At 43.0% G+C, this 19,522-nt stretch overlaps 2 protein-coding genes across 2 annotated transcripts in view; both read left to right on the forward strand.

Annotated features, from left to right (window-relative positions):
- Positions 1–183: 183 nt before the first annotated feature.
- Positions 184–15,876, forward strand: cdan1 (codanin 1). The gene is made up of 28 exons (XM_071915659.2): positions 184–265; positions 778–1,517; positions 1,955–2,155; positions 2,818–3,008; positions 3,412–3,525; positions 3,683–3,761; positions 3,916–4,036; positions 4,202–4,311; positions 4,618–4,707; positions 4,950–5,025; positions 5,180–5,385; positions 6,086–6,224; positions 7,137–7,280; positions 7,932–8,098; positions 8,770–8,851; positions 8,993–9,082; positions 9,175–9,229; positions 10,006–10,142; positions 10,239–10,342; positions 11,025–11,174; positions 11,380–11,443; positions 11,652–11,730; positions 12,147–12,373; positions 12,728–12,835; positions 13,002–13,065; positions 13,651–13,862; positions 14,569–14,676; positions 14,848–15,876. The coding sequence occupies exons 1-28, from the start codon at positions 188–190 to the stop codon at positions 14,968–14,970; spliced, it is 4,059 nt and encodes a 1,352-aa protein (XP_071771760.1). The 5' UTR covers positions 184–187; the 3' UTR covers positions 14,971–15,876.
- A 1,244-nt stretch (positions 15,877–17,120) lies between these two features.
- stard9 (StAR-related lipid transfer (START) domain containing 9) overlaps positions 17,121–19,522 on the forward strand; it is a 40,922-nt gene continuing 38,520 nt past the window's right edge. Inside the window, exon 1 of the mRNA XM_078289631.1 lies at positions 17,121–17,210. Coding sequence (XP_078145757.1) covers positions 17,164–17,210 — 47 coding nt within the window. The 5' untranslated portion in view covers positions 17,121–17,163. The remainder of the gene's footprint in view (positions 17,211–19,522) is intronic.

Consider the following 19,522-nt stretch of genomic DNA (forward strand, 5'->3'; position numbering starts at 1 on the left):
ATGATCAAATTTGTGGGTTTCTAGGTTTCTTCAATAGACTGAAATAATAGGGTTTCGACTTCATCTAGTTTCTCTCAATGGCTCTGAGTTGGACATATTTGCATACGTCATTAGGAATACGCGCCTGCGCACACGTTGACTCCACCCCCTTCCCTCCAGTGCTACAGCCGCGCAGCACTTGGCCAGGATGGCGGCTCTTTTGGAATCGCTTCTACAAAATAAAGTGGATATTAATAAGGCCTTGGACTGGCTAAAAAATGTCGAGGTAAGTGTAAAATAATCAAAAGCCACACGGGTGCAACATTTGATATACGCTAGCGTTTTTATAGCATGGGATATGAGATGACATTGCTCACAATTGATGTAAACAAAACTTTTAGCTTGCAAGCTAGTGAGCTTAGCCATGTAGCCTTGGCCCAAATTGGCCTGAGTTTACACGCCAGAGGCTACGCTGGCAGCTTTGTTACAAGTCAAGAACATTTCTGCATTCCAAGTAAAAGCAATTAATGGTAACTTGCCTGCTTGTTACCATCATCTGTGTTGATCAGGGTTATGCAAATCGTCAGATTTAAGCCAGTTTACTGTTAGCTAACTGGCTATTTTCTGCAAAAATATCTTCAGGTATGTAACGTTTGTTGACCTTGTTATTCTTTATCTTGGGCTCGTCACGGGTCGAATAGCTAGCGTTGACCATCTGAGCCATTTCATTCCTATTGCTTTATTAATGCTGCACGCTACTAGCTAACCATCCTACAATCATGCCTCTCTTTCCAGCAGGAGGGTGACAGGTTGTCATTCAGTGAGCCTCTGGTGACAGTTCAGAAGCAAGAATTTGTCCCTTTCCTTTTGAACTTCCTGAGAGAGCAGAGCAGCCAAGCCCTAACCCACGGCCCTGCCACGCCTGCCAAGACCCCCAGCCGGCCCAGGCCTACTGCGCCGTCTCAGGGCTTCTTCAGTGAGCGGAGGGGCTGCAGGTCTGCCGGAGGTGGAGCCGGTTCCCGGAGCGCCAGCCGGGTCCAGCTGTTCTCCCCTGCCCCCTCTGTGTCCCCCGGAGCCGAGTGGGGTCCCGCTAGCCAGTCCGGGTCCCACTGTCTGAGTGGTGTCAGTGCCTTTAGCAGCCCTTCCTTTACCACAGCATGGAGCCCCGTCCCCAGACCGTCAGGCTCAGAGCGTCGGTCTGCCCAGAGGATCAGTTTGGGGGACTACATGGTTTCCCCTCCTGAACTCCAGCACAGCCCCAGCCTGCAATCACAGAAGGGCCGTAGGAGGAGTGGCGGCAGCAGCGGCGGCAGCATGGGGGTGGGGGGACAAGGAAGACACGGAGGAGGGCGCGGAGGACCCCATAACGAGGAGACTGGGCGGTGGGAGGGTGGGGGGAGGAGATCGGGTAGAGGAGCAGGAGGAGGTGGAGGGTACAGTAAGATGAGCGAGCAGGTTTCACCTCCAACTGCGGCTCAGCTCAACTTCAACAACCTGGAGGACTTCCCTCCTGTTGGGTCATCACCCATTTCCCCTGCGTGAGTCCACACAACTCTCACTGTTGCATTTAGAATTTATTTTTATGGACGCCTAATGCAATGTTTTGCCATCCATGTGTTACTTCTTTATTTGCATTCAACTGCAAGCATCTTGAGGTAGTTGTCAAAACTTCATTTATTTTGTACGACCAGAGACAGGTAGACAGTTTTAGACGATAGTTGCCCCATTTCTGCTTTTATTCGCAAGGAAGCTGCGAGGATGTTGCTCATCAGCAGCCACATACTAGCGTTGCTTCATGACCCGTGTATTGCAGCAGCACCAATAGTACCTTAAATTTCCCTACAGACAGTAGCATGACATTGTGGTTCTGAATATATAGTTAGGTGGGTTTCTCCAGGTTTCTCTCAGTCAGAATTCAGCATTGATTTGATCATCTTTTTTCACGTTTGTTTAACTCTTTTCCATTATCCTTCAGAATGACCAAACCGTCCAGAAGAATAAACCCGACACCGGTCAGCGCAGAGCGGCCGCACTCCAAACCAAAGACCTGCTTCACCTCCACCCCCTTCAGCAAGCCCTCCAGTCCCCCATCGGCAGCAGAGGCCCCAGGGGCGTCTCTGACAGCGGCCAGTCCTCTAAGCCTGCAGGAAGAGAGGGAGCTGCTGAAGAGGGAGAAGTAAGTGGGCATGAACCAATCTACTTTTACACACGTACATGCACTTATACCTGTGACCTAAATTCTACCAGTCTTCTACTGTCTGCAACAACTTCCACAGACTTAAATTGCTGAGCTAGATAATCCATCACAGTAAACATGAAGCCTTAACTTGGTTTTGTCAAAGCTTCCCTGTTTTATCTTATTTCATTGTGCCTTAGTGTGACCGAATTGAGTGTTTTCATATTGGTGCACAGTCAGAGACCTCTCATTGGACCAGAGAATATTTCAAGCTCTTTAATTGGATTAGCAAGACCGGAGGGCGCTTGTTGTGTCGCAGTGTAAACATAGGATGTAGACAAAACATTTTGGGCATCTTTGTTAGCTGAGACAGCAGTTAATTTGAATCTAGGCTTGACACCGTAAAGATTGTATTTTAAAAATGACGAAAAATAAAAAATCTAATTACATGTGGCAGATGAATGATTGGGGGAAATGTAAGCTAGACTTGGACAGTAGTACAGTACATGGGCTATAATATATGTATAAGTTTCTGTATATTTCTTCCAGTGTCTGGTTTCATTGTTTTCTCTCTTTAATTACTAATAACAGCCTCTACTCTCTTGTGTCAGTTGCTCAACAGTATCTCTACTGTTTCATAATCATGAGTTCCTTGTTTTCAGGACTAAGCGTGCCCAGCAGGTCTGCTCTCCTCTGCCGTCCTCTCTGGAGCCTTGCACCCCAACCAAATCAGGTCTTAGGATGGGGTCTAAAGTTACACCAGACATGCAGGCAGCCTGTCCTGAAGCCGCCAAAGTCACCTTTGCCTCGGAACTGGATCTCCTGGCAGAGCTGTACTGCGCCTGCATTTCTGGTAAATGACCACAAGGGGGAGTTAAACTGCTAGGGACTGGTAAAAACCCTGGTGACAGTTGCCCATTGCATTCAAGAACCTGGAAGATTAAGTGTAAATGGAACAATAAACTTTAACCTGTACAGCACTTCACAAGGCAATTACAAAGTTATTTACACACAATAAGAAAGTAATGAATAAAAGCCAATAAGACAAAATGGTCAGACATAAAAACATGATTAGAAAGAAACAGTAAATACAATGGAAATAAAATGGGTAAAAAAAATCACATAAGCGTCTGTGTATAAAAACATATTTTAAGAAATTATTTAAAAGATGACACAGATTTCTGCCAGCCTAAGTCCCTCTAAAGATGAAGAAGGCAATGAACTTTTTCTTTTCTTTTTTTTTTCACGTCTCACAGAAAACCTGGTGCCAAACATTTTCCTGGAGCTTTTCTTTGTGATGCAGTTGCTAACTTCTCGGTCCCCTCCCACCTCCGAGGAAGATGAAGAAAGTGTGTGTGTGGTGAAACCAGGTTAATATCTCGTTCAAAGGCCTATCAAGTTATTTGTTTATATCAAGAATAGTCATATAATAACAGGATTTTCAAGACAAATGTTACCATTTTCATCTTCTATTTGAATTGAATGAATGTTGATGAAAACGGACCCTGTTCTGTTTCACTTTTTCAGATGTTTTGGAGAGAGGTTATCTCAGACAAGTACACAACTGTGTATATTTTGCAGTGAGGGTGCTGGAGAATCAGTTTCAGTGAGTCTCTTATTTTCTGTGTTATGGTTTTGCCTCTCATATCTACTCACACAAATAAATAATCTCCCAAATCTCCCCTAAATCAAGTGACTCTGCTGCTCCTCTGGTCTGACTGTATCTGAGATATTCATAACCGTGTCTTGTCGTGTGTCAGGTTGGTAGCTCATTTGGACAAGTGTACCTTGCGTCTGCTGGCAGAGAACGAAAGGGTGGCGTCTTTCTCCCCAGCTCTCCAGGACCGCCTGACTCAGGCCCAGGACACCAGCACAGCCAAGGTAACAAACAGTATTATATAGCTAATACTTATGTTGGCCTGGCTATTGTTCAAAATATTGCAATACTGGTCCCGATACTTCAAATATGATGTTGGATTTAAAACTCTACAACTTTACACTGTTTGTTTAGCTGAAAGGTTTTGTATTCTGTCTTTTGCTTTCCAGCTCTCTCCTTCAGGTTCCACTTTCATCCACTCAGTCCCGTTCCAGCCTGCTACTGACAACCGGTCCAACTTCAGCAGTGACAAAGCCTTCCACACTTTTAAAAAACAAAGGTATAACACAACCCCTTTTTTTTTTTTTTTTTAAAGCTACCCTCTTGCCATGTTTCCAAAATGCACACCGCCTGTGTGACATAGTTGAAACAGTGTGATATAGCAAGTAGGCGAGTACCCCCACCATGCCATTTGAATTGGATCCTTTTCAAATGACAGATTGGATAAAACAGCGTGTACTAGACTTTGTGATCACACAGGAGGGTTCATGGTTCAAGACAAGAGTCAAAGTACCGAATGAAAAGGGCTGCTGATCATCAATTACACCTGTGCACGTCAATGACATTTTTGTCCTTTTGTTCTCAGGGATATTTTTTATGAGGCGCTGCGAGAGTGGGAGGACTTTCACAAACAACCAGGATGGAACTTTGAGGCTGCTCTAGGGAGCAGGATCAGGTCAGTCCAGTGGCTCATTTGAATAACATTTTTTGTTTTTCATGGACAATGTGTGATTTAGAGCTGGGAAATAATTGGAAATGACAAACTCTGCTTTAATCTCAAGTTAGATTTGTTACTTTTCTCATTTTTCTTACACACACTTTTCGCACACTAGATCTATCTATCTGTCTGTCTGTCTGTCTATCTTTTTATGAGATTTAGCTTTGCTTTATGCTCTCTCTGTGCTCTCTCCTTTTTAGAGGAATGGTGAGTCAGCTGACCTCTGCCGGAAACCACTCCCATTTTGCCCGTCTGTTCCTGAAGCAGCTTGTTCAGGTAGATAGTGGCAGATCACACACACTCGCACAATAGGTGTAGGATGAAACTCAAAGAATAAACATGCCCCAAGAAAACTAGCACATTGCACATGCTCACATAGCTGGCATAGTAAGGAACCCAAATCCATTACAACGTTGTTTTCTTTCTCCAGATGTGTAAAGGCCCCCGTGTGAACAGCTCTCCCGGGGACACCCCTGACGCTGACCTGCTAGGCATGCTGGGAGCAGACAGCCTGGGCCGTCTGAAGCGCCTAGAGGAGCGTCTCATTCAGCCCCACGGCATCGTCGGCCCCTGCCCTCCCCCGTCCTTCCCTGGACACCAGGAGTTCTTCAGGGACTTCCTGCAGACTGCCAGCTGGTGAGATGATGTCTCCAAGCAAATAGCACGAATTACACTCATGTCATTAAAAAAAACAGTTTCCACAGGGCATTCAAATGCTGAATTTACTTTAGATCTGCTTAACTTGGCAGGCCAGTTAGGATCAAATCAAGGGTTTCATGGAGGGTTTCATTCCAAAACACTTTGTATCAATTTTGGAAACAAATTGCAACCCGAAATTCAGCTTTCAGTATTTCAAAATTGCACATAATTCTTTCAGCAAAAGCAACTGTCTTAACTTGACTGATAAATTGCATAGTAACTTAATGAGCACTTTTCACATAAGCAATAATTTTATGTGCGTCAATTTTTTCAATTGGTGGATATCTCCTTTTCAAATCAAATTTTCAATGACAACCTGGCAAAAAGCTAAAAAGCTTGTTATGGTGCAGGGGAGTAGGATTAAAATAGAATAAAATAAATTACAGCAAACAAACAACAAAATAAATGAACACAATACTGCCACATGGTGGTGTTGGTGGTTTACAATTAAAGAAACAAATTAATGATCATACTTGAAGATCAGATTGAATTCTTATTTTACATGTATATACAGGACAATACAGTGTGTATGTCAAAAGCTGCGTCACTGGGCTTGTAGGCCTTGCCCTTCTAAGTTAGAGGTGTTTATATCTGTTGTCCTTCTGTGACCTAAAATGTCCCACACACTGTGTCCCAGCTGCCAGCTGAACCAGCACCTGAAGGACAGCCTGTGTCAGCAGCTCCTCCAGCTGGATGAGGTGTCCATCCTGGGCCCCGCTGCTTCCACCGGGGAGGGAGAGGAGGAGGGAGACGGGGACGGGGACATGGAGCAGCAGGTATACGAGTTAGTCAGAGAAGCAGACATTATTCAAATCGCTACCGGCTCTATGGGCGCTGCTCTGTAGCTGACCCCGACCTCTGACCTCCCTGGAGGGGGAAAGCAAAAAGAATTTCCCTCCAGATTACTAAAGAGACACATTATTATCTCTCACACACACACACACACAGACACACACATACACATTTTATTCCATTAAAATTCATGGTACTTGTGATGTGATGTGATGTGATGTTTTTCTCTCCATAGGGAAGTGCTGTGTTGAATATGAGGGTCACCATGCCCTGCTGCTTTTATTCTGAATTTTTGAGTTCATTTATTATATTTGGTGACATCCCTTTCTGTCTCTCCTTTTCTCTCTGTAGCCCTGTTTTGACAGGATTGGTTTTCAGGACAATGTGCGTAAAGTAAATGTTAACGCAGGACATCTGAAATAGTAATGGCCAATTTGCACAGGATAAGAGATCTCTGTAATCAGTCTCCAAAATTACAGAGATGGGAGTGTCTACTCCAATTACACATTGTCATCACACCAAAAATGTACCATGCGTCATACGTAACTTCCTCAATTATCGTTAACGTGCTCAAACAATAACAATAACAATACAGCATGGCTACCAGAGTGGAGTTGAGACTTTGGGTCTGATCTTGGCATCTCTGTTGTTGTTTGTAATAGTAAAATGATAAAGTCTAAAAAAAACTTTGGCTATGGCAGCAATAGGGCTAACAGCAATCTCAGGGATTTGGATGAGACTTGTTTTATAAGAGGTTATTTTTACTGAGCATTTTACAAGACATAAACGGGCCAGAACTTTTACTGGTCGCAGTCTGTAAAAATGACTGACATGGCGGATTCATACTTACGTCTCTCTGTCTCTTTTTATTTCCCCCTTCTGTCCGTCCCCATCAGGATGAGAAGCAGCGGTTCTCCTCAGTTCTGCTCCTGGCTCGTCTCCTGGCCAAGTTTCTGGGATTCATCTCCTTTCTGCCTTACCAAACATCTGACAGACCGTCTAGGGAGATACAGGAGACTGCAGTAGCCCTCCGCAGCAAGGTGAGGAAACAGCAGATAAATGTTTATGAACAAATATGCCACACAGGCCTGGGTGAAATAGAGCAGGCAAAAAACAGTGTGAAGGAGTATTTGCACTAAGTACCAGAGTTTTACCACATTAGGCCAATTGAGATAGTGTCAGGTAAGTTGTCAGTAACAGGAAAAAAAAAAGACTTTCCTGTACTTCCCTTTGGTTGTCCAAACTTTCTTGCACTCATTGGTTTGTCCTATCATGTGTCCCCACTCAGACTAGATGTGGTATTGTGAGATGCATGTTTTTTTTGGGTTTTTTTCTGGTGACATCCTTGGTGATAAGAGGTCAATGCTGTGTTGTTTTCGCACTGCACTCTAGAGATCACTTTGCAATTCCTTTGTATTTTTCCTTGGAATTTTCTGTTGATGCAGTTTGAGTGTCTTTAGGTACCGGCGGCCTTTTCTTCTTCTCTTTTCTGCCATGGTGGCTTTCGCTGGTCAAATTAACTACCAAGTTCTTCTATTTATTCCAAACAAACCGCTGTTGCTGCTGTTGGAAATGTAAATCACATCACTTCCCCTGTGCCATACACCAGACATTTATTGATATGAAAATGCTGCAGATTATTACTTTTATTCAAAATTTCTCTCCCTCTTTCACTCCACCCGCCCCCTCAGAGCGCTCCAGTGCTGGATGTGTGTGCAGTTCTGCGCAGCTGTGTGCGGAGGAGGCGGACCGTCCTGACGGTGCCCTGGCTGGTGGAGTTCCTCTCCATGCTGGACTTCACTGGCCCCCTGCTGCTCTGCTACAGGACCGCACTGGGCACGCTGCTTCTCCTGTACAGGTCCGTCTCCATTTCTGACTCCTTCACATTTATGTTTTTTTTCCGATCCTCAATTCTGGTTGGCTGTATTACCACTCATTGCTTAAACAACCAGTTTTGTTCCTTTTAAAACCATCAAATCCACACTTCTGGTGTTTGTGATGACATTTTATCTTTGAACCATCATGGACCTGGTTTTGGAAATAGTTTGAAAGCCAATGAAAGGTTTAGCTGCAGCCGTGGACAGAGAACATTTTTCAGATTGTTATCCTCTCTACATTATAAGGCTCACACTGCATGGCAATGACTGCAAGCTTGTTTCTTAGAGAATAAATTCATCTGGAGAGTTTTGTTTATTAAACTATGAAATTAATGTGATGCATTTTCGAAAACGTGTGACGTTTTTAACTCAGCAAGTGGTGAGTATAGATTCATTCATACGGATAGTAACTCAGTTCACGCTGGCCTCACTGACAGGCAGAACTGCATTGTCAGTGGAAAAACTGTTTATTTTTTCAAACTGTCACTGGAAAGTTTGCAAAAATAGCGAACCTAAAACATTTCTAAAAGTAAAATTCTTAAAAATGTGTGTACAAAGCCTCAGACACACATTCTCTCTTTTTCACTGATGTTGGCCCTCTCTCTGCCCCTCTCGGACAAATATGTTCAGTATGTTTTTTTTGTGCTTTTAGGGGAATGCTGCTGGGCAGATGTGGAGAAATGTGTTACCTGAACAAGCTGCTAATGGTGGCTGTATTGGGTTGGCTTTTTCAGGTGAGACATGAAGTGCTTGATGTTGTTTGTTTTGTTCTCACTGTATGACTAATTAACTCTCACTTATGGATTTGTGTCAGAATCAAAATAACTTTCATTCACCAGTTCACTGTGAGTAATTTAACTCTGCGTATCTTCTAGATCCCAGTGATTCCTGAGGACATTTTCTTCACCAGTGACTTCACTGAGGTTGCAAACCTGGAAGGCAGCAACACCAGTACTCCGGGACTTGTGAGTTAAATATTTATTCCAACAGTTATTTGTCCATAAAATTCCCACAGGTTGTTCTTCCTGCATACTGAGATTTCTCTTCTATTTTTCAGGACTGCATTCCCCTGGTGGATCAGCAGCTTCTCTATACATGCTGTCCATTTCTGGGTGAGTGGAAATGTTGTTTGATACTTTGATAATGATATTCACTGACAGTCATAATTAATGGCACATTCACACCAAGCATGTTTGGGGCAGTTTATTCAAACTCTGCAGCAGTGACTCCTTTAGTTCAGTTCAGGCAGGTGAGAACAATGCCATTTGAATTCAGGTACACACCAAATAATCGCGCAGAGATGCCTGAAATGCGAGTCTTGGTCCTCTTCCAAGCAAACTGTGGTGCGGTTCATTAGGAGTGAGAATGTAATCTGAACCAACCACAGGAGCCAGCCCCGAAACACAAGGTTTTATGGGTAAAAGGAGATGAATGTTGACATCTGATAGCCAGCAGGTACTCATACTTGGAAAGCCTAGCAAAACAAAATGAACCAAGGGGCAAACCGCAGTCTGGACTCATGCTTATATTCAGCTATTTCTTCATGTGTTTTTAACTGTTGTGAACACCAGTGAAGGTAAATTACGGCAAAGAGCACAGACAGTCCCATCATATTCATTTCATAATGATAACACATTGTTGTATAAGCAGTGCACCTAAGCATACATGTAATATTTGTTACGAACGTTAACTAGCAGTAGTCGTAATGCTACTGTGCACTCCATAGAAGAGAGTAAGGCAGCTGATCAACCAGGGAGCCAGAGAGAGTGAAGTGCTAATTAATTAAGTCTATATACATCATCACCACAAATGTGCTGTGGGACTGTACAGAATCTGTATGTGTTTGAACTCTTGGATCGATGTTTTGGTTTCGTTTTTATCTGTCCAGGTGAGTTCCGTAAGCTCCTAGCTGCCTTCGTGTCTGGAAGCACAGCCAAGAGTGGAGGAATTATCCGCAAAATCACTCCCACTTCTGCTGAGCTCAGGGATACGCCGACTACGAACAGGTCACAGCAGAAACTACAGGTGAGAGGCAGTCAAGAGAGATATGGATTAGAACATTGAATTGTATGCGAGTATTTAAATCAATCCTTTGAATGTGACAAATTTCTCTTTGTAAAGGTGGACCTTGAGCAAGCCTTCTTTCACAACCAGCCGCCGTCTTTGCGTCGCACTGTGGAGTTTGTAGCTGAGAGGGTTGGATCCAACTGTGTCAAGCATATGAAGTTGGTATCACAGAGCTGTGTGTGTGGTGTGGGTGTTTGGATGTACCCAGGGCTTTTTTTTGTCCGCTGCACACAGTGTATCATGGATTTCCAAATAAACTCACTTTCACTGTTTCACCATTTCACTTTCACCAGCCAAATTACCTTTTAAAATTGAAAAGGACTTCCACAATGGCAGGTAACCAACCAAAGTTGGAGGTTGGTTACCTGCCGAAGTGGCTGGTAGTGTAGACAAACCTACCTTTCACTAAATTTCCTTTCTGTCTAAATTTGCCAGCATTGTATTTTAAAACCCTATAAATAATATATATATATACCACCATCCTATTGTACGTGCATTTGTCAAGTGTCTACTTTTCACATTACTAGCACTGAACTGTAGTTTAGTTTTAGTTTAGCTTATTGTTTAGTTTATTGTTTATTGTCACATCACAATTACAGCAAGTATAAAAGCAAGTGGAATTCTTATGTGCAGACTCCTGTACATTGCAGTTTAGGTAATAGAAATAGAATAGAAAAATATGAAATAGTAAAATAAAGTAGAAACTATGAAATAATAAAATAGAAAAAATTAAAAAGGTATATACCAGGTTTATACATGTACAAGGATAAGAAATATGTGCAAAGAAAGGGTAGAGTGATTATGTGAATTTGTCTAAATTTAAGTGCGGTTGTTCCTCAGGGCCACGTTGGTGAGTGAGTTGGTGGAGAGAGGTGAGAAGATGCTGAGAGACGGACTGGAGTCTCCAAACTCCAGTCCTCCAAAACTCAACGACTCCATCTGTGCTCAGCTGTGTGACGGAGGCATGGAGGCTCTGGCAAGAGCCACCAGGTACCACAGCTTCTTGTACATGTCACCACTAAAATTCCCTTAGTTCCAGTGCAAATCCATAGATTTAATAGGCTATTAGTACTGAGTTCCTTTTGATAGCCTTACCTAGTTGCTGAAGCAATATATATGAATGAATAAATGAATGGATGAATGACCATGTGGCAATCTCTTCTTTTTTATCATATACTCTTATGTGATTCTGCAGGTTTTGCAGTGAGAAGAGTCCTGAAGCCATAAGAGTTCTGCTGCCTGACGAGACCTCTCCTGCTGTAAGTCTCATAAAATCACCCTGCAACAATAACCAAACCGTGTCAAGTCAAATTAACTCATAAAGCACTTCAAACAAATTGCTTTACAGCACAAACAAAGTGCATAAATACAGATTTAACAAGGGAGAACAGACACATCAGAAATGTAGGCCTTTTTGGAGATGATGCGTCTTGTTTCATCTTTATGACTGACTACATCTCTCTGCAGGTCCTGACCACGTCTGAAAACATCACTAAACGTCTTGCAACAGAGAAAGCCTGCAGCTGGCTCTCTGCCAACATCACAGGTAGCTGGGAAAGTGGGTCACTTGAGTAGCTTGACACGTATTTTGCTGCTACATGTCATGTCCAAATGTTCAATGGAACAATATTTACCTTGTCTCTTTGCCTGACTATGGTTCTGTGTCCACTGGGCAAGTCTTTTTCATCTAGCAGCACTTGTAAGAAGCACTGGTAGCTCCTGCTGTAGCTGTGTGACATCCATGGCTCTTTTGCTGAAAGCTCAAATACTTGCAGCTTAAAGCGGCCTGCGCTCTGAGATCTAAGAACAGGTTAAGCTGTCAGTGCCGTCGGGATCATGCAACAGCACATCCTTTCCATTGTAGACAACGAGAAAAAGAAACCAGCGCTGTAAGGAGAGGTTCCCGGTGCACATGCAGCTTACAATTTTTTTTTTTTTTCTCTCACCTTTTCTCACCGTCAGCACTAATAAGGCGGGAGTGGAAGAGCAGGTTTGATCGTGTGATGAAGGCTCTGGCCAGCCCAGCGGCTCCAGACTCGGCGGATGTGGAGGGGGTCGGGGATGTGTTGGCCGCCCAGGAGCAACCCATCACCCCCAAGAGAAAACAGGGGAGTGAGAGAGTGACCGCCTGCCCTCCAGACTGCAGCCACACGGCCTCACTGCCCTCTGACATCCTCATTGAGATAAAGGTATACTTCTGTGAGAGGAGGTTTTAACATTTGATTGAAGTACCAGGTAGCTGTTGTGATTTTTGAATGAGTATTTTATTGTTTGGCTGCACTCTCTAGCTACTAAAATCATACTCAATTAACTGCAAAAGTAGATCTTTTCCTAAATGTTTTTCTATTTTTCATGAGTTTTAAGTTTGCATTTCTCTTGATCTCAATGTTATCTCATTGCATTGCCCAGATGGTTGAAAGGAAATTCAGGAATCACAACCTGTACATGCGAAGATTAAAGCATATTTCTGATTAAAGTAAAAGTGGATGATGGGAATCAAAACGGAATGGCAGTCTAATTGATTGTCGATGGATTGTGTGTAGGAAGTGTTGAGCATCGCAGTCGGCCCCAGGACTGACGAGGAGCTGCCAACTGGCTCTCAGCTCAAAGCTCTGCTGGAGAGAGTGGGAGACTCACTGGCCTGCAGAAAGGTACAGCAGAGGCACCCACAACATGGAGGAACTTTATACTGTCTGTTTTTAACAAGAACAGTGGGGGATTACTTTAACTCAAAACTTCAAAACAACACTTTTTGTCAGATTTTGTTGATTTTTTTTGTCATTAATCATTCTCTGGTCCTTTCATCTCCTTACTTAGTTCTTAACCCCAGTGTCAGAGCAGATGCTGCAGCGCTCCACGGTCCTACTGGCCTGCAAACTAGGTAAGAGAGTCTGAGCTGTCAAGAATGAACTCCTGATTAGGTGGAGCCGATCTTTCTGACATGTACAATACATTTTGGTTTGGTATTTTTATGTGTCAGCTGTTTTAAATACTGCTTTTTAATTTGTTGGTCTCCTAATTCCCAATAGACCTCTTTCACAAACATGGCTGATGTACTTTCGCAAGGTAGAGATTTAGTTCTCACCGTTCCCAGCAATGTTAAGAAGGCAACTTTCTGTCGCCTCTAACTCTGTGATCACCTATTTTGTGTTTCAGTATAGCTTATAACACAATGCAGGTGTAGTCATTGACATATCTTTCTGTTTCTGTTGCCAGACGACTACACAAGCACGACTATAAAAAAGTGATTTGATCGAGGGTCACAAAATGCTAACAGCCCAGAAATTACTGTTGTTTGTGAAAAAGGTCTATAGTGCTTTTTAAATATTTGCATTTATTTTTAGGTTATCATTGTTGGATCACTACAAATTGCACGGTGCTGCTCAGCTGCAAGCCACATCAAGTCTGCTTCATTTGGGTTAATTTACTAAAAGACTGAGCGCTTGTTCTATTTGCGTCTGTTCAGTGTCTGCAGAGCTGCCGGTGCTGCGTCTCCAGGAGGGCAGTGGAGGCAGTGGGGTTGTTGTGGGTCCTGGTTCAGGGTCTGAGCCTGCAGTCAGATCTGTGCTGGAGCAGCTTGCCGAGCTGTGGGAGAGAGACTGCTGTTCCTCCGCACCCCTCCACCTGCTCTTCACTCCACTCACTGTCACTGCCGTGCTGAGGGCCAGCGACGCCGAGGTACATCTACTATTACTGCTGCTACTAATACAATTACGACTACTACCTACCTTTTTATGACTCACCTCTACATGCCTAGACACTTTCTGTATATATGCATCGCTATCACTGCAGACCATTATGCACATTTTGTTTACATCACTGTATATCAAGTGTTTAGAGCGAAAGGGGCCTAAGTGAGATTTTCCTATTTATGTAGCGGAGTAAAAACAAAGCTTTAAATAGTGGCATCCTCTGTATTCAAAACATAACATATGAACCATTCATACTTATACAGAGAGTAAGATTCAGAAATTTGATACTCTATAAAAAGCGATTGTGCCCTTTTTCTACCAAATTTAATCTAGGGTTTTCTCTTGAGTCTTTTTGATTTTCTCCTTTTATTTAAATTTTGTTTATAATTATTATTTTTTGACCATCATATGGAGCTCAAAAAGAGCGTTTAACAGGTGCTGTAAAACAGAAGGAACAAAGCAATCATATTAACAAAACATCAAGCTGTAATGAAGGGAAGACTTGCTGTCTGAGAGTTTTATTGTAAATTAAGTATATCTCACTGTCCAGCTTGTCCAGATACAAAATGTATTACTGTTTTGTGCATGGAACTCTTTTCTTTATTTTTAAGGTTTTCTATGATGTCTGTTTAACTGAAAGCTGTGAGTCTGTGCTATTGGAGCTTCTGTCATGTATTCCTTTGCCTTTTCAGTGGAACAACTACCTGTTCCTGGTTCGACAGCTGGTTGACAGAGGGCTCCTGGGAGAGGAAGAGGTGATGTCTCACTGGAAGAAGCTGTCAAGTTTGGCCCTGCCAGCGGTGAGGGGTCTCTCTTCTTGTTCATTGCAATCATCATCATGCTTTCTTTTGAAATTGATGCGTGGTTAAAAAGCACTCCCTTATGTCTTTTACCTGTCATTCGGCCTGTTTGACTGTTTCCCTTCCTTCCTTCCTTCCTCCCTCACTCTGCCATTCTCTCTCTCATTTCAGGAGTTGATCGAGAAATTTCAGCTTCAGTCTCAGACTATCAACCCCTCCTCGCCTCTGCCTGAGTTACAAAGCCACATGGACATGCTGCAGGTCTCACATCAGACAGTAGAGGGAGCTACTTGACAAAACTAATAATATGCAAGATCCTTTGGTATCTTTTCAGTGATCACTACAGTGTTTTATATCTCAGCCATGAGTTTGTTGTTCAAGGGAAAGACAGATCTGGGTGACCTGTTGTTGCTGTCCAGTTTTCTAGCCGGTATTTCTGCACAGCCAGTTGCATTTATTACACAGTCAGCTTCAGCACAGGCTCTGCAAGCTTCAGACTTTTGTTCTGCACCTTAGACGTGACAGCCGCCTTTCACGACCCCCTCTGCTCTTTTGCAAAGGTGCAAATGGGAAGCAGAAAGTCCTGCCAGTCAGCATTAGTAGCCAGGGACACATGGATGAAACAGACGCTCGTGTTCCCTAGATCTGGGGAACCTTACTGCATCCAAACCTGGATAGATGATGTTCTCAAATGGGAAATATAAAATGATAGAACATTTTTAACGCAGTCAAGACCATAATTAGACCATAGATTAGTATCAAAGACAGGAGACAATGTCAAGACCAGGGGCTCTTAAGCTCAAACTGAGTAACATTAGTGTTACCTCAAGATCTAGGCTCATTAAAACGTACAACAAATTTATTAGTATTGTTGACACATGGGGACCCAGCAGACAAGCCATAGTTTAAGAGACACTGCTCTAGACAGTTATTAAAAATTGAAAAAACTGAAAAATACAATGTTTAGTTTGGAGGCCAAACAGAGAAAATAGATGTCTTTATTTTAGTACGGCACTTTTCACACACTGCCTTTGACCGCCACTACTAGTGACTGCATGTTTATTTCATGAATGCAAGACTGCATTTGTAATACTTTTTAGTTCATGTTGAACGTGCTATATTCTTTGCTGCTTTTAAATTGAAATATTTTTATGGTGTCACAAAATGAAATTCTAATAATAAAGATGTATTCTAGTTAAAGCTTTCGTTGTGTGTTGTAATCAATAACAGAGTGTGCAATTTGTGTTTATAAAAATCATAGCTGTCCTTATGAACCCAAGGTATAGTGAAGTCCAGCATCTAATATCATTTGCCACCAAAACTTCCAAACCTGATTATATTGACTAATTTTTGAGGGACCATTGGATCAATGACAAGATATTGTTTGCTCAGTGTTAATAAATTATTAAATGTAGGACATCAAACTATCTTGTACAGACACACAAAGCTTGGAGGGAACATTGGTCTTGAATGCTCCCCTAGTGTGTGTGTGTGTGTTGTTATTGTAGATCTGGCTTCCAAATAGATTTCAGGCAATTTTTGTCTTGATCTTTGCTCTCCATTATAATGATAAATGAAAACTAGCTTAGTACTATTTTCAAGCTCACCACCCATTTTGTCCTTGAAACTGACCAATATAACAGCTTAAAGTATGAAACCCAAGTATATCAACTGTACATTAAACAGAAATCCAATAATTCCCAGCATCTAGGCTAAGCTGATGACATCACACCAACTACAAAAATCAAGAAAACCTCAGACAACCTGCTTAGGCCTATAAATGATGTTGGTGTCAGAAGGGGTGAATCTTGGAAGTCCACAACATCCACATTGCACCCCATATTGTACAAAGCATCAACACACTCTCTCACACACACACACTCAGACATACACACACAGTTTCCCTTGAATGTCTCTCCAGTTATTTCAAGCCTAAATAATAATAATAAACAATGTAAGATCAAATTTGGCCTCACTCAGGCCACACCCTGCCACGCCCAGTTGATGCCCGTGTATGAACCCAGCATCACACACTTTGGTTCTTCACCAGAAAGGAAAAATACTACTTCTTTATTTTCTTTGCGTTTTAGAGAGAAACTTGGGCTTCGCGATAACACTGTACTGTGGATGAATTTAAAAAATAACAGACATGAAAAACAAAACTTAATAGATTTGAATATCCCATAGTAGGAGGAGTGTCCTGCAGCATCTGCCCCCCCTCCCCTCCTCCTCCCCTCCCCTCCTCCTCCCCTCCCCTCCTCAGTCTAGCAGGAAGTTTCAGTCTGCAGTTGAGAGTTTGGGGAGCAGCGCGCGGCAGCAGCTGGACTCACTAGCCGGGTAGAAATGGCGTGAACGGCGGATGACAAGACAATTTTCCCCAAGTTTCATCGGACAAAAAATGCAAGGAAAGACACAATGTGCGCACACGGGTAGTTTCTGCCTCCAAACTCGTCCGCTGAGTTGCGCGTAAAATCTTCACGAGGCATCATGGCAAACGTGAAAGTTGCCGTTCGAGTCCGTCCTCTCAACGCAAGGTAAGTCACAGCCTCATCCTAAAAAGACTTGTTAGCTAATGAAACGAGTTTGGTATAAATGGACAGCGGGATGTTTAGTGATAGTAGTAGAGTTGCTTATGTGTTGCTTTCCATCGCTCTCGACTGTTGTTGCCAGTGTTGCCAACCTTGGGAATTGGGCTGCTGCTTGCTGACAATGAAAACACAAACACTAACTTTCGTCATGTAGCTAGTTGTCGGTTTGTCGTCCATAATGTTTTCTATCATGACTGAAATCTTAGCTGAAAGTAGTTTCCAACTCACTGTGGAGTGACAAGAACTAGTGGGACACATGGTGAATAATGACAACTGTGGCTGTCAGTAGTTTTGTTTAGCAGAAGTGTGTGTGTGTGTGTGTGTGTGTGTGTGGGTGTGTGGGTGTGTGTGCGCGCGCTAATTTTACAGCATTTAATTTTTCTTTACATGAAAACAGTTAATGGCCTATATTAGGCTAATGCTCAGTATGATGATGCATCCAAATATTAATGCTTCTATAAGGTAAAAACATAATATTTGTTGTTGCATTGATGCATTTGCTTATAATATAGACTATAATCTTCCTTTCTTTGCTCCTTTTGGTTGGCTATTCCCTCTTGTTAGAAGAGAAGCATTCATGGAAAAAGTTCCCCCTATTTTACAGTGCTGTAAAATCCAATGTTGAAGTAGCATAGTAACACAGGCAGGTTGTAAAGTTGCTGTGCCCCACTGGAGCACCCCACTACTTTTAGGGCCAAATTGCTACAACATGTTGAATTACAGGTCTCCAGGGGTTGGGGATATATAGATTCAGTTAAATGGATCTACTGCAGGCTGTTTTGCTGGTGTGCTTTAACTAAAGGCTGCTACAGTACCATAACAAAGCATTATTCAAGCTATGAAGGCCGGGACAATGATTCTTTCAACTGGTCTTCCTGGTATTTTGCATGACAAAAGGCAATCTTATACCTAATGTTCACTGTCATGCAAATCTATGCTTCCTGGTGCTGGTTCTGACATCTGCACTGTCCTCGTTCCTGTTGTTTTTTATGTGTGTGTGGACTCATCTCAAGTGATTTACCAGCATATTTGGATAAGCCGCTGCTGTGTCACAGAGATAACATTAACGAGGGTCTGGTCAGCCGCATTTCTCACTGGGCCTGGCATAGAAGTATGTTGCTCTTTTGTTTTAGTTGACCAATAGGCTTCTGTGTGGAGCACTAGGCCTCTCAGAGAGTGCAGGGAGCCCCTACATGTGCAAGAAACATGTCAGCCCAGTACCGAAATGACTCTACGTAGGTTTGTATCAAAACAGAGTTTCGGGGGGTTTTACCATATTTTCCATCCCCCGGCTCCTCTCCTTCATGCTGGTTTGAAGGCTGTGGTTTTGGGTTGGGCCGCTGTTGGGGTTGGCAAAATGAATCCCGCGTGTTGAAGCGCAGGGAGAGCTGACGATTACGACAGCCTCCTTGTCGGCCCGTTACCTACCACAGACACAGAGCGCTGTGACTGTTGCCGCACGCTACGGCAACGTTTGCCATCGTTGTCACTGCAGGAGATTAAAACTCACTCTGCTCCACACACTGTGGTTGCATCCAGTTTCACTCTGTTGCATCAGATGTGCTTGGTCCAGCTGCTGAAGCGCACACAGCTGACCTTGTTATACACACACGCACACATGCATGCAGGAACACACACGGGCTCTGATACACACACACACACACACACACACACACACACACACGCGCTCAACTTTGTTCTGGAAACAGACCACGCTGCCTCATCAGAGCAAGTCTCTGTGGAGAGTGTGAGCGTCTGTTTTCATTTGAATCCGAACTGGTCATCGACATTCACAACTCTCGTTTCGGCAATTTCATGGATTACACATACACATACATGCACACACACACACACACACAAAGATACATTGTTATAGCCGTCATGTGATGGTCTCGTGTCAAGAGAAACGAGCCTAAAATTGTCTGGACACTCTCTCAATTATAAAAACAACAACACAAAGAGGATGTGACATCTTTTTGCTGGCAAGGCAGTTGATTTCAAACCAATTTGAATCCGGTTTTGCGGCGACTGTAAAGTGAAGCTTTTGTTAAATCTCTGTCCAGTTTACATTTGCACTGGGAGACACTGATAGATACTGATAGCGTCCCTTAGATCTTTCCTTTTCTAGCCGCAGGATGTGTTCGTATGTTTCCCCCGATCTGAGCGCTCTCTCTCTCCTCTCATCAACATTCATCACATTTCCTTACACTTCCTAATATGGATGTTTACTGAGTTCACTCTGAAGCAAAGACACTCGT

This window comes from Centroberyx gerrardi, chromosome 17 (assembly GCF_048128805.1).
Source record: "Centroberyx gerrardi isolate f3 chromosome 17, fCenGer3.hap1.cur.20231027, whole genome shotgun sequence".
Lineage (NCBI taxonomy): Eukaryota > Metazoa > Chordata > Actinopteri > Beryciformes > Berycidae > Centroberyx > Centroberyx gerrardi.

What these genes read in the sequence shown, in the direction of transcription:
- cdan1 (XM_071915659.2), top strand. Translation starts at nt 188, where the DNA reads ATGGCGGCTCTTTTGGAATCGCTTCTACAAAATAAAGTGGATATTAAT. An exon ending in CAGTAGCCCTCCGCAGCAAG is followed by an intron (nt 7,281 to 7,931) that starts GTGAGGAAACAG and finishes CCGCCCCCTCAG; the next exon opens with AGCGCTCCAGTGCTGGATGT. An exon ending in TACATGCTGTCCATTTCTGG is followed by an intron (nt 9,230 to 10,005) that starts GTGAGTGGAAAT and finishes TTATCTGTCCAG; the next exon opens with GTGAGTTCCGTAAGCTCCTA.